The 15,841-nt window shown below is 37.5% G+C and overlaps 1 protein-coding gene across 3 annotated transcripts in view; it reads right to left on the bottom strand.

Annotated features, from left to right (window-relative positions):
* ANAPC10 (anaphase promoting complex subunit 10) overlaps nt 1–15,841 on the bottom strand; it is a 96,463-nt gene that overhangs the window by 12,411 nt on the left and 68,211 nt on the right. The window contains exon 5 of one of the 3 annotated variants that reach the window (XM_088828000.1): nt 4–4,489. The exons of the other annotated variants lie outside the window; for them this stretch is intronic. Within the exon in view, the coding sequence (XP_088684126.1) occupies nt 4,352–4,489 (138 nt within the window). The 3' untranslated portion in view covers nt 4–4,351. Of the gene's footprint in view, nt 1–3; nt 4,490–15,841 lie in introns of those variants that run through there. 3 annotated transcript variants of the gene reach the window in all.

The raw sequence follows: 15,841 nt of genomic DNA, 5'->3' as shown, positions 1-15,841 counted from the left end.
CCAAGAAAAGAAGAGTCAGATTATGTTTTCACCCAACAAACATAATTTACTATAACGAATACATTCTAAAGTTGACTTATAATTAACATTTTTCTCACTGAGAACATGACAATATAAGAAACATGATCAGTTATTTGGCACTTTTGGCATGGTCCACGGTTTTACAGTTGTTAAGCACCTACATGTACCATCTTAGCAGACAAAATAAAAATAGAATTATTTGCAATTCAGTATTTAATGAAACTTGTATAACATACAAGTTTAGATTTAGACATGTATAGATGTATAGGGCCAATGGAAAACCATGCTGATACAAGTAAGAAAAGACTCATTATGCAGAACATGATGCTTCTGGTATATTTTATTTTAAGAACCATGCCTAATATATCCAAACTCACCTAACAATAAATCAGATCTATACAAACTACAAGAATATCAAAAGAAAATCAGTCATTGCATAAGCATCAGACAAAGCCTTTTTTCTTGGAAAACAGTAAGTCATTTATCGAGTCTGAATGACAACCTAAACCTAAAATCTAGATTTTTAAAATGCTTTTCCAGATAAACTTAAAAATTTTTTCATTTGATTTTAACCAAGAGTCTAAACTATCCTTCCTTAACAAGAAAAATCATAATTCAAAAAATAAACCTAAATTTTTAAAAAATTTCCTAAAGTTATGAAATAGTTTTTAAAAGATAAACACTGATCTTTAAATTATCTTAGTTACTGAATGGGCTTCCCTTGTGGATCAGCTGGTAAAGAATCTGTCTGAAATGTGGGAGACCTGGGTTCGATCCGTGGGTTGAATACATATGAAAGATGTGCATTACAGATAATACATGATATTATTACAGGTAATACTTATTAATCCAGCCCAATAGCAATGAATATCAAAGAAACTCAAACCAGATTCCATGAGTTACTCTAGAAAAACTATTAAGTGAACACCACTGTTTTTTTCCTTCTCTCCCTTCTTTTCTTTCTTCTCTTTGTTTCTTTCTTTAGTTTTTCTTTTCACTTTTTATGAAGGAGGGTGAGTAGACAAAAGGAGAGTTGGGCAAGAGACAGAGAAGTGGCATCTTAAAAAAAGTAGCTATTTTTAAGATGGAATAATTTCTTTCTTTTAATTTTAAAATATAAGAATAAATGAATCCCAACCCTTCGTGGTATTTTCAGTCAGTCACTTTCTATAAACTTTCATTAGCACTAACTTAAAATAGCTGAGTCAGAAATAAGATATACCTGGTTTCTATGACTAACCTTTTAATCATTCAGGCAGTAAATACTGTATATTTTCGATATAAGTGCAGTTATGCACAAAAAACATAACTAAGGCCTTATTTCAAATCTTTTAATAAAGCTTTAGAGGCAGACAAAGACAAACAGACTCTGGTTTCATTCGGTTTTTTCACGTACAAAGTAAAGGGATTGGACAAGTTTTCATCCAATGTCCCTTTTAGCTCTGACATTCAGTGATTCTAAATAAAAGGAGAAAGATGTGGTAGGAAGAATAATAGGCCCCTAGGGATGTCCATGTCCTTTCCCAAGTTCCCTGAATATGTTAACTAACACGGCAAAATGACTTTGCAGATGTGACTAAATTACAGACCTGGGGATGGGAAGATTATCCTGGATTACCTGGGTAGGTACAATGTAATCACAGGGTCATTATAAGAGGAAGGCCAAGAGAGACTGAAAAGGAGATGTGATGATGGAAGCAAAGACTGAGTGATACAACACAAGCCAAGGAATGTGGGCAGCCTCTAAAAGATGGAACAAGCAATGAACAGTTCTCCCTTACAATCTCCAGAAAAGAACCCACATTGCTGACACCTGATTTTAATCCATTAGGTCCATTCTGGACTTCTGACCTTCAGAACTGTAAGATAATAACTGTGTGTTGTTTTAAGCCACTAAGTGTGTGGTTATATGCTGTAGCAACAATAGGAAACTACTATCATGGATACCCACAGGAGTTCAGAGGAGGGGAAAAGCACTTCGGGCTAGAATAATCTATTTTCCAGGTAAGTATACAATAATGAATCTCAATAATGACAAAGTAAAACTAAGATTCTGTTCAATTCCTTACTATTGTTGTTTAGTTACTAAGTTGGGTCCAACACTGCGACTGCATGGACTTAGCTCGCTGGGCTTCCCTATCTTTCACCATCTCCCGGAGTCTGCTCAAACTCACATCCATTGAGTCGGTGATGCCAACTAACCACCTCATCCTCTGTCACCTCCTTCTCCTCCTGCCCTCAATCTTTCCCAGCATCAGGGTCTTTTCCAAGGAGTCGGCCATTCACATCAGGTGGTCAAAGTATGGGAGCTTCAGCATCAGTCCTTCCAATAAATATTCAGGGTTGATTTCCTTTAAGGTAGACTGGTTTGGTCTCATTGCTGTCCAAGGGCTTGCAAGAGTCTTCTCTATCACCACAATTCAAAAGCGTCAATTCTTTGGCTCTCAGCCATCTTTATGGCCCAACTCTCACATCTGTACAACTACTGGAAACACCACAGCTTTGACCGTACGAACCTTTGTTGGTAAAGTGATGTCTTTGCTTTTTAATACCCTATGTTTGTCATGGCTTTTCTTCCAAGGAGCAAGTGTCTTTTGATTTCATGACTGCAGTCACCATCCACAGTGATTTTCGAGCCCAAGAAAATAAAATCTGTCATTGCTTCCACTTTTCCCTCTTCTATTTGCCATGAAGTGATGGGACCAGACACCATGATCTTAGTTTTTTAAATGTTGGGTTTTAAGTCAGCTTTTTCATTCTCCTTTTTCACCTTCATCAACAGGCTCTTTAGCTCCTCTTCACTTTCTGCCATAAGGTTGGTGTCATCTGCATATCTGAGGTTACTGACATTTCCCCCATCAACCTTGATTCCAGCTTGTGCTTCATCCAGCCTGGCATTTCACATGATGTACTCTGCAATATAAGCTAAATAAGCAGGAGAACACTATACAGCCTTGACATTCTCCTTTCCCAATTTTGAACCAGTCTGCTCTTCTGTGTCTGGTTCTAACTGTTGCTTCTTGACCTGCATACAAGTCTCTCGGGGGACAGGGAAGGTGGCCTGAAATTCTCATCTCTTTAAGAATTTTCCACAGTTTGTTGTGATCCACACAGTCAGACTTTAGCATAGTCAATGAAGCAGATGTTTTTCTGAAATTTCCTTGCTTTCTCTACGGGCCAACAAATGTTAGCAATTTGATCTCTGATTCCTCTGCCTTTTCTAAACCCAGCTTGTACACCTGGAAGTTCTTGGTTCACATACTGCTACAGTCTAGCTTGAAGGATTTTTAGCATTACTTGCTAGCATGTGAAATGAACACAACGGTACTGAATGGTACACAAAAGTCTGAATGTTCTTTGGCATTGCGCTTCTTTGGGACTGGAATGAAAACTGACCTCTTCCAGTCCTGTGGCCACTGCTGAGTTTTCCAAATTTGCTGACATGCTGAGACATACTGAATGCAGCACTTTAACAGCATCACGTTTTGAATAAATTTAACCAAATTAATTATCTATCTACTTCTACTTCTGATAGACTATCTACTTCTGATAGACTCAATGCTATTATTAGAGTATTTTTTAAATGCTTCATGTAATGGAAGTTATACTAAGATTCTGTAGTGTATAATTTGGGGCATGATAGTACAGAATTGTAAACGTAGTAAATTATTCAATAAATATTATTAGTACATTATTTCTTCAGAACATAAGAAAATTACTGATCTCAGTCACTAAAAGTATATTACAAAGTATGTATAGCTATTAACATCTCTCAAATAGTTTCACAATCAACTACATTGCCTGAGAGTCATAAAACACAACTCATCTATCTACTTCAGTTCTATTGTACCCTGTTTAAACTTCTCAGTCATCTCCGAAGAGTTATTATTCTGATCCTGCCATATTTTAACTTATTTCATGGATTAAACAAAAACTCAAATATGTGTAGTAGATATAATTTTAAGGTCTTTTTTATAACAATGATTAAAAGGCTAATAATATAGTTTAAGTGACAAATATTTACACTATTTTTTGTATTTTTAAACAGAAAATTTATTAATAAAAGATAAAATTTTGCCAATTTAACTTCCTTCTTTTCCCCATTTCTGATTTGGATGTCAATAAATAAAATTTCTATCACCATTAAAATGTAAATTTTTCTATATTCCTGCTCATTCTTTCTTCTTACCATCTCCCCTTTTGACTCTTTTTCCATATATACCCTCATTTAACATTTTTTATTGGCTAGATACCCCCAATTCTGCTAACTATAGATGTAGGCCAGGGGTTGGCAAACTTCTCTTATGAAGAGTTTCTCTCAAGTGATCTCTCAGCCTGGCTCCACGATCTTCTGATTCCTATCAGCAACCTCGAAGTCACTAGCTCTGCTCTGGTTCTGATTTATTTCAGGATATCCTCTAAGGATATGTTGACATAAAGGATTAACTCCACCATAAACAAAGCTTACCTTAAAAAGGAAAAAAAGAAAAAGAAATAGTCTGTTAATGCAAATCACATCAAATATCAAATACAAAGCTGCTCATATGTCATTTCCTATTGCTAATCACATATCCCTGGAAAATAAATGAGAGAAGGAACAGTGACTTGAAAGTTGCTTCAGGAAAGTTGCCCTCTGCTCTCCTCTCTAAGCACCTTGTGCTCCTCCATTAACTATAGCTGTGAGGTGATAAAATTCTACAGACTCTCAATATGAGAACTGTTATACATGAAGCAGTGGATTCTGGCATTTTAACCATCCTTTCACTTCAGAAGCAATACAACCAGTTAACTGCAATGATGACCTACTTGTAGAGAAAGAAAGTCTAATAGGATCCAAAAGAAACTTCAGAAGTTCCAAATTTGTTGAAAGTAAGGATACCACAAAGGCAGCTTAACAAGGAAGACAGAAGCCAACTAAAAGAGCTCACTACGGAAAGCAAGCTCTTTGACCCTAGTGAAGAAGGTGACCCCACCTAAGAAAGTCACCCTGAGGTCAAAATCAGTCACTCCACTACAGAGGGTCAAGACATTAATTCTGGACTTGTAAGTCGGCAAGAGTTTTTATATAGAGACATTTCCTCCAGAAAGAGTTCCTGGAGAGTTAAGCTTATAGAGTTTTTAATGGTATAAATCTTAAAGTTACCTGTTTGAAAAAAAAAAAAAAAGAGGCATAACAAAGATAAGAACTAGACTGTTCTACTAATCTCCAGGAACAATTCTGAATTAAATTTGAAATGAATGTCAAAAACAATAACTTCATCAAAAGCCCAAAATGGTGAAGAAATGTTAAGAAATTGCAGACAATCTCTGGAGGACAAGAACAAGTTAGCCAGACTTAAGTATCACTGAAAAGAAAAACCGATAAGGTAAGTACTAGGGATGCAATGTACACCATGATGACTATAGCTAACACTGCTATACGATACTTGGAAAGTTGTTAAGAGAGTAGGTCCTAAGAGTTCTCATCACAAGGAGAATTTTTTTTCTTTTCATTATCAGACAATTCAGTTCATTTCAGTCGCTCAGTTGTGTCCGACTCTTTGCAACCCCATGGACTGCAGCACACCAGGCCTCCATGTCCATCACCAACTCCTGGAATTTACTTAGACTCATGTCCATTGAGTCGGTGATGCCATCCAGCCATCTCATCCTCTGTCGTTCCCTTCTCCTCCTTTCCCAGCATCAGGGTCTTTTCCAATGAGTCAGCTCTTAGAATCAGGTGGCCAAAGTATTGGAGTTTCAGCTTCAACATCAGTCCTTCCAATGAACACCTAGGACTGATCTCCTTTAGGATGGACTGGTTGGATCTCCTTGCAGTCCAAGGGACTCTCAAGAGACTTCTCCAACACTACAGTTCAAAAGCATCAATTCTTCAGGGCTCAGTTTTCTTTATAGTCCAACTCTCACATCCATACACGACTACTGGAAAAACCATAGCCTTGACTAGGTAGACCTTTGTTAGCGAAGTAATGTCTCTGATTTTTAATACACTGTCTAGGTTGGTCATAACTTTCCTTCCAAGAAGTAAGTGTCTTTTAATTTCATGGCTGCAGTCACCATCTGCAGTGATTTTGGAGCCCAAAAAAATAAAGTCTGACACTGTTTCCACTGTTGCCCCATCTATTTGCCATGAAGTGATGGGACCAGATGCCATGATCTTAGTTTTCTGAATGTTGAGTTTGAAGCCAACTTTTTCACTCTCCTCTTTCACTTTCATCAAGAGGCTCTTTAGGCTCTTCACGTTCTGCCATAAGAGTGGTGTCATCTGCATATCTGAAGTTGATATTTCTCCCGGCAATCTTGATTCCAGCTTGTGCTTCATCCAGCCCAGCATTTTTCATGATGTACTCTGCATATAAGTTAAATAAGCAGGGTGACAATATACAGCCTTGATGTACTCCTTTCCCGATTTGGAACCAGCCTGTTGTTCCATGTCCAGTTCTAACTGTTGCTTCTTGACCTGCATGTAAGTTTCTCAAGAGGCAGGTCAGGTGGTCTGGTATTCCCATCTCTTGAAGAATTTTCCACTATTGTGATCCACACAGTCAAAGGCTTTGGCACAGTCAATAAAGCAGAAATAGATGTTTTTCTGGAACTCTCTTGCCTTTTCGATGATCCAGTAGATGTTGGCAATTTGATCTCTGGTTCCTCTGCCTTTTCTAAAACCAGCTTGAACATTTGGAAGTTCACGGTTCAAGTATTACTGAAGCCTGGCTTGGAGAATTTTGAGCATTACTTTACTAGCGTGTCAGACAATGAATGTTAACTAAACCTATTATGGTAATCATTTCACAAAATAAGTAAATCAAACCATCATGCTGTACACCTTAAACTTACAGTGATGTATCTCAATTATTTCTCAATAAAATTAGAAGAAATAAAAATATTCTCTCAAAGAGAAGAAAAATAGCAAATATATAACAACTACATACACACTCACACAGTCGACTCATTGGAAAAGACCCTGATGCTGGGAAAGATTGAAGGCAAAAGAAGACGAGGGTAGCAGAGGATGAAATGGGCGGACAACATGACTGACTCAATGGACAAGAACTTTGGCGAATTCCGGGAGATGGGGAAGGACGGGGCGACCCAGCATGCTGTAGTTCAATAGTCTGCAGAGTCGGACATGACTTAGTGACTGAACAACAACATACACACAGAATAAAATTATGACTGAGCTTTGTAAAAAGAGAAAAGTCTTTTCCATGTAATGATAATCAAGAAATGACAGTGACAGATAAAAATATGTAGTGCTATGAAAAGGACATCAGACCAGGTGTCAAAAGAAAACCAAGACTTGAATTTCACATCTACTCTTGAGTTTAAGCAAATTACCTCTCCTTGATAAAACTTTACTTCTCTATCTGTCAGGATGAATGATATAAAATCATCATTTTTGTAAATCATCAATAAAATTAAGATAATTTCATTCCCATACAATTTTATGCTTTCCTCATAGGTATGTTGTAAGTTTATAAGATAATTTAAATTTCATTATTGCTAAATCCATAGAATTCTTTTCACTTGAAACTTTCTTTTCCTTTCTACATAATTTGACGTGCCCTGTTTATTGAAATGTTCTCTTCACGCAGCCTCTGTAACTTCACCGTCTTCCTCCTACCTTTCTCATCTCCTTTATCTCTCTGGACACTCCTCTTTCTGTTCCTTAAACACTGCATTCCTCATAGTCCTGTCCTAAAACTGGTCTCATAATACGGAGTTTAATCTACACAACTATCCTAGATGACTGCATCCAGACCCACCATTCCAGGTGCTTTAAACAGCAATGTGCTGATGATGCAAAATTTTGTATCTTTTTTAAGAGGCAACCTCTAAAGGTGATAGCAAAGGATAGGGTTATCTATGGAAGGCAAGGCAAGGTAAGGCAGAAAGATTCCATGATACAGGACACAGCCAAAGCAGTTCCAAATGCAAAACAAATCTCTAAATACATCTCTTTTAAATTCAAGAGAATGGAATAGTTTGAGGAAGACAGTGTTCCTACTGACAATAACTACAGGTAAATCTCTTTAAATCATCATTTCAGAGTTATGAGAGAACCGCTAAAACAAAGAGAACTATAGGAGGCCACAGTCCGGGGAGGGGAGAACCTTAGGGAGGTAACTTGTCTCTCTGTACTGACTTGAACCATGGGGGTGTCTGTCAATTCCAGGACAAGGTGAGATGTTACAAATCACGGTTTTGCCCAGATAGAGAGGTGCTTCTTGAAACACATGGAACTATGACTAGTGTGGTCTTTCAGAAAAGACAGAAACCTCAAGATCTTTAAGCACACAGCCTATTTTCCCCTCAAAATATCTGCCACACTGTGAAGTTATTTGGAAAAGGAGAGTGAATGGATAAGCAAGGGGTCTCTCAGAAGAAGAGCAGAGTGTCTGGCAACCTCCGAGGGCTGAGAATTACATTTTAAACAGCACAAAGAAACAGGTCAAATTTCATTTTAGTATCATTTCAACATGTGATCTATGTAAAAAGTTACTGAGCTATTTTACATATTTTTTTTGGTACCAAATCACGAAACTCTGACATTTTACACTTATACCATACATATCTCAATTAAGATTAGCCAAAAGCCACATGTGGCTGAACAGCACAGATCTAGAGTCTAGCCTAGCAATCAATAAAAAAATCATTACTATTATTAACCAAGCTAAGAAGAGGGAAAGATGAATAAATGAAATGATAATTTTATCCGAGAATTAGAATATACTTTTAAAATAGAAATGGTAGAGATGAAAATAAAATATCTGAAATTAAGAATTTACCAGATTGACTCAACAGATTATATATATATAATATATAAAATATTTATATATATATATCAGAAGACAAAGTTGACAGGCTCCTTGAAAAATACAACTTATCAAAAATAACAGAAAGAACACACAGAAAATCTGAATAGAACTATATCTATTTTAAAAATTGCCTTGTAATTTAAAATCCATTGCAAAACTCCAGGTCCAGATGGCATTACCATTCAATTCTTCCAAATATTTAATGAAGAAACGGTATCAACTCTGCACAAATGCTTAGAGAATAAAAAAGGGAGGGATATTTTTTTAAAAAATTTATGAGGCCAGAACAACATTGGTTCCAACAAGTTGTTCTGGCCTCATAAAAACATTTTAAAAATATCCCTCCCTTAAGAAAAAAAAAATTACAAACCACTTTTTCTTATGAAACATAAGAAAATCTAGAACAAAAGAGTAGCAAGTCCAACTGAGTGGAGTTGAGAACAGGTACGCAAGGTTGGATTATCACTTAAAAGTTAATCAATGTAATTGACTTTTATTAGTAGAAAAAAGAGAGAAACTCATATAATCATTGTCAGATACAAAAAAGGTATTTGACAAATTCAATATCCATTTATGACTTTAACTTTTAGCAAATAGGAACAGAATACAGTCTCTTTAATATGAAAGGGCATCTTTCAAACAAATAACCTACCCTCATCATATAGAATGGAGAAATATTAAAATCTTTTCTAAAGAGATTATAAAAAGACGATCATCCACTATGACCCCTTCTATTTAACATTGTACTGGAGGTCATAAACAGTACAATAATGCAAGGAAAATGGAAGGGAACAGAGGAGAGAGGGACAGAAGGAAAGGGAGAAGATGAATAGGATTGGAAGGGAAGAAAAAATAATATTACTTGTAAATTATATGGCTGCTCATCTAGAAAATTAAGAAAGAATCTATAAACTATTAGAATTAATAAGAAAGTTTAATTAGCAAGGCCACTGGATCAACATGTTATAATTGCAACAGTGCACAATTCATGCAAAGACAGACTAACAAACCAAGAGATCAGAGTTCAGGAATAAACCCACAAATTTACAGGACATCTGATTTTTGTCAAAGATGACACTCACTGGTGCAGTAAGGAAAATATAAACAAAAAGAAGAAACAGAAGGTTTACAATCCATCACAAACCTATGTATATTTTTGTTATATATAGGTTTGTTATTTATATAAGTTTCTTTAAGCAATGATGCTGGATGAACTAAATTTCCATTTTGAGGGAAAAATAATAATCTTGATTTCTTCACTTCTCACCATAAACAACAATCAGTTTCAGATGAATCTGAATTTAAATGTCAAAGTCAAAAACTAAAGCTTCCAAAAGAAAATAAAATATCTTTGTAATGCTGGATTAGGTAAAATTTTCTTAAACGGGACACAAAAAGCATCAATCAACAAATAGTGGTCAACTATTTCAGAATTAAGAACTTCTGTTCATCAAAAGATATAATTAAGAGCATGGAGAAAACAAGTCACAGATTGGGAAATATGCCTACGCCTATGTGTATAAAAAGAATCCTATCTTAACTATTTAAAGAACCACTACAAATCAAAGAGATATACACCCAACAGAAATGCACACATATATTCAACTGTGTGTATATGAAAATATTCATAGGAGCCCCAGCTAGCCAAACCACCCAAATACATACCTAAAGTCAAATGAATAAGTTGGAGTATACTCACAAAACATAATGTTCTACAGGAATGAAAATGAACAATCTACAGCTACCCAAATATACAGATGACTCTTACAAACATGCTGAATAAAACAAACAAAGTCAGTCACTCAGTCGCATTTGGCTCCTGTGTCCACGGGATTCTCCAGGCAAAATACTGGAATGGGTAGCCATTCCCTTCTCCAGGGGATCTTTCCAACCCAGGTCTCCTGCACTACAGGTGGAGTCTTCACCATCTGAGCTACCAGGGAAACCCAAGTAAAAACAAGCCAGACCCAAAAGAGTATATAAAAATATGATGCCATCTCCTAATGCAAAACACTGAAAGATAAAAACAAAATAGATTTTTAAAAAAATCCAAGTGAAAGTAATCCATACTGTCAGAATAATGATTAACCTTGAGAGCGCATAAGAAAGCATAAGGAGGGTTTCCGGATTTTTTATTGATTGCTGATTATATAGATTTTTTTATTTCATGAAAATTCAGTGAGCCTTTCACACAATATGTGGACTGTTTGTATCCATGTAAAAATAAAAAGTTAAAAAAACAAATGGCCCAGACCTTTCTGCTCTGTCATACATTCTCTGTTGTCTATGCTCTCTGCAGCAGCTGCAAGCATCATGTTCTCGCACACCAAATGTCCAAAAAGGCTTTCTCCTGTTTTAATTATAGAGGAAATTGTTTTCCTGAAGCTATCAGATTTCCCATTGGCCATTTCTGGATCACATGCCTCTCTGCACTAACTGCAAGGGAAGCTGGAAATGGAGTATCAGGCATTTTCTGTCTTTACTATGGGAAGTGGTCTCTCTGGGCAAGGAAAGGAGATGGGGGCACATGGCATAGATAATCAGCAATACCTGCTGCCCATGACTGTTACTAGTGACCTCTCAACCCATTTTACCATAGTTGCTTCTGTCCTCCTACACTCTAAGCTCAGATTAGCAGCAGAGTCATCAGACAAAAAAGTAAACCTGAAAAACCCTTCATTAGTTTCTCATTATAGTTAAGAATAAATCCATGATCCTTAACACTGTAAGCAGTTCTAGTCTCTGCTTATCGCCTCTGCATTGTGTTGAATGGCCTTTGACCCATATTTCTGCCATATAACCTGCAGTAGGGCAAAAGCTCTAGGTCAGTGATCACACCATCGTGATTATCTTGGTCGTGAAGATCTTTTTCGTACAGTTCTTCTGTGTATTCTTGCCACCTCTTCTTAATATCTTCTGCTTCTGTTAGGTCCATACCATTTCTGTCCTTTATCAAGCCCATCTTTGCATGAAATGTTCCCCTGGTATCTCTCATGTTCTTGAAGAGATCTCTTGTCTTTCCTATTCAGTTGTTTTCCTCTATTTCTTTGCACTGATCACTGAGGAAGGCTTTCTTATCTCTCCTTGCTATTCTTTGGAACTCTGCATTCAGATGCTTATATCTTTCCTTTTCTCCTTTGCTTTTTGCTTCTCTTCTTTTCACAGCTATTTGTAAGGCCTCCTCAGACAGCCATTTTGCTTTTTTGCACTTCTTTTCCATGGGGATGGTCTTGATCCCTGTCTCCTGTACAATGTCACGAACCTCCAGCCACAAGTCATCAGGAACTCTATCAGATCTAGTCCCTTAAATCTATTTCTCACTTCGACTGTATAATCATAGGGATTTGATTTAGGTCATACCTGAATGGTCTACTTGTTTTCCCTACTTTCTTCAATTTAAGTCTGAATTTGGCAATAAGGAGTTCATGATCTGAGCCATAGTCAGCTCCCGGTCTTGTTTTTGCTGACTGTATAGAGCTTCTCCATCTTTGGCTGCAAAGAATATAATCAATCTGATTTCGGTGTTGACCATCTGGGGATGTCCACGTGTAGAATCTTCTCTTGTGTTGTTGGAAGAGGGTGTTTGCTATGACCAGTGCGTTCTCTTGGCAAAACTCTATTAGCCTTTGCCCTGCTTCATTCCGTGCTCCAAGGCCAAATTTGCCTGTTACTCCAGCTGTTTCTTGACTTCCGACTTTTGCATTCCAGTCCCCTATAATGAAAAGGACATCTTTTTTGGGTGTTAGTTCTAAAAGGTCTTGTAGGTCTTCATAAAACCGTTCAACTTTGGCTTCTTCAGCGTTACTAGTTGGGACGTAGGCTTGGATTACTGTGATATTGAATGGTTTGCCTTGGAAACGAAGAGAAATCATTCTGTCGTTTTTAAGATTGCATACAAGTACTGCATTTCGGACTCTTTTGTTGACCATGATGGCTACTCCATTTCTTCTAAAGGATTCCTGCCCACAGTAGTAGATATAATGGTCATCTGAGTTAAATTCACCCATTCCAGTCCATTTTAGTTCACTGATTCCTAAAATGTCTATGTTCACTCTTGCCATCTCCTGTTTGACCACTTCCAATTTGCCTTGATTCATGGACCTAACATTCCAGGTTCCTATGCAATATTGCTCTTTACAGCATCAGACCTTGCTTCTATCACCGGTCACATCCACAACTGGGTATTGTTTTTGCTTTGGATCCATCCCTTTCTTCTTTCTGGAGTTATTTCTCCACTGATCTCCAGTAGCATACTGGGCGCCTACAAAAAAGATCTTCACAACCAAGATGATCACGATGGTGTGATCACTGACCTAGAGCCAGACATTTTGGAATGTGAAGTCAAGTGGGCCTTAGAAAACATCACTACGAACAAAGCTAGTGGAAGTGATGGAATTCCAGTTGAGCTATTTCAAATCCTAAAAGATGATGCTGTGAAAGTGCTCTACTCAATATGCCAGCAAATTTGGAAAATTCAGCAGTGGCCGCAGGACTGGAAAAGGTCAGTCTTCATTCCAATCCCAAAGAAAGGCAATGTCAAAGAAGGCTCAAACTACCGCACAATTGTACTCATCTCATACGCTAGTAAAGTCATGCTCAAAATTCTCCAAGCCAGGCTTCAGCAATACGTGAACCGTGAAATTACACATGTTCAAGCAGGTTTTAGAAAAGGCAGAGGAACCAGAGATCAAATTGCCAACATCCGCTGGATCATGGAAAAAGCAAGAGAGTTCCAGAAAAAATCTATTTCTGCTTCATTGACTATGCCAAAGCCTTTGAATGTGTGGATCACAATAAACTGTGGAAAATTCTGAAAGAGATGGGAATCCCAGACCACCTGACCTGCCTCTTGAGAAACCTGTATGCAGGTCAGGAAGCAACAGTTAGAACTGGACATGGAACAATGGACTGGTTCCAAATAGGAAAAGGATTGTCACCCTTCTTATTTAACTTATATGCAGAGTACATCATGAGGAACGCTGGGCTGGAACAAGCACAGGCTGAGATCAAGATTGCCGCGAGAAATATCAATAACCTCAATATGCAGATGACACCACCCTTATGGCAGAAAGTGAAGAGGAACTCAAAAGCCTCTTGATGAAAGTGAAAGAGGAAAGTGAAAAAGTTGGCTTGAAGCTCAACAGTCAGAAAACTAAGATCATGGCATCTGGTCCCATCACTTCATGGCAAATAGATGGGGAAACAATGGAAACAGTGTCAGACTTTATTTTTTTGGCTCCAAAATCACTGCAGATGGTGATTGCAGCCATGAAATTAAAAGACACTTACTCCTTGGAAGGAAAGTTATGACCAACCTAGATAGCATATTAAAAAGCAGAGACATTACTTTGCCAACAAAGGTCTGTCTAGTCAAGGCTATGGTTTTTCCAGTAGTCATGTATGGATGTGAGAGTTGGACTGTGAGGAAAGCTGATCGCTGAAGAATGGATGCTTTTGAACTGTGGTGCTGGAGAAGACTCTTGAGAGTCCCTTGGACTGCAAGGAGATCCAACCAGTCCATTCTAAAGGAGATCAATCTGGGTGTTCATTGGAAGGACTGATGCTAAAGCTGAAACTCCAATACTTTGGCCACCTCATGCGAAGGGTTGACTCACTGGAAAATACTCTGATGCTGGGAGGGATTGGGGGCGGGAGGAGAAGGGGACGACAGAGATTGAGATGGCTGGATGGCATCACCAACTCTGTGGACATGAGTTTGAGTGAACTCCGGGAGTTGGTGATGGATAGGGAGGCCTGGCGTGCTGTGATTCATGGGGTTGCAAAGAGTCGGACACAACTGAGCGACTGAACTGAATGTAAAAGCAAATTTATACTGCACAGGAAACTGACTCTGAAAATATTCCAAAGATCACAAGACGGCAAAGGGACACTGACTATATGTCATCTAAAATGGGTCAAGTGTCTTGGATATGCTCTAGTTTAGTGAATTATTTTTATATTTTTAAATATAAGAATAATAAAAGAACTTCTGGTCTGTCACATGAGAGCCTGGTCCCCCTAACTCTAATTTTTCTTTAAGTCTGAAGTTCAGTAACTACACAACCTTTACCAAGATTTTGTTTCATTTTCAAAACCCTAGCACTCATGGTTAATGTGAACAACTATTCTCAACTTATGGCCCTCTACTTTTCAACCCCCACACTCTATTCCTGAAATGCTAACTGTACATTCCAGTTAGATTTATGTCTTGTTTCACATCTCTCCTGATACGAGAAAACACAAGTATATAAACATATATACAAAGTACTTTAAAACTTTCCAAAGAGGGTATTTAAATGCCATCATACTACTGCTCGAATTTAGTAGAATCTGTTCATCAGTCAACAAAGTGTGGACTTAACTGTGTCCTGGATTACTGGAAACTGTGATCAGTGGAGTAAAAGGAAATTATCAATTTATTGGAAATTCATTTATGTTCAGGAGTTATATCTAATCATCCATTATTTCTCATGCACATACCATTTTGATGAATATAATTTATAAATGCTTTGCAAAATAGTTTAGGAAATATTAGACTCCCAGACAACAACAAAAATGACAGGTAAAGAATATGAAAAATGTATAAATCCACAAAAGCAGGCAGGAGAGGTCAAGAAGAAGCACGGTGCACTGTACCCTAATATCTCTGAATGTGAAAGCACCAGGTAGTTCTGAAGGTAGGAGGGTCAGGTTAGGTTAAAAACAAATATGCAAACAGGAAAACAAGTTATCCAATTAGGAAACAGTCTGATGTCAAGATTCTCACCAGTCCCCAGCTTAAGTAGGCAGGTGACCCTCCCTTTCCTACTCCCATAGAAAACTAAAAGTTCATATTATCTGTACAGGTTAAAGAAGGGAGGATCTAGACTGAGATAAAACAAGACAAGATGGCAGCATACTATTATTACTTTTTTAATGGAGTGAACGTCCAGACATTTAACAGTGAACCTCAGCTCTCTTCATCTTGCTCAGCTACAGGGCTGCTGAATCCCAGGCAGACC

Source organism: Moschus berezovskii, chromosome 19 (assembly GCF_049115385.1).
Source record: "Moschus berezovskii isolate FMDL1 chromosome 19, NW_MosBer_1.0, whole genome shotgun sequence".
In the NCBI taxonomy this organism is placed as follows: Eukaryota; Metazoa; Chordata; class Mammalia; order Artiodactyla; family Moschidae; genus Moschus; species Moschus berezovskii.
This window is presented reverse-complemented; position numbering and strand designations above follow the sequence as displayed.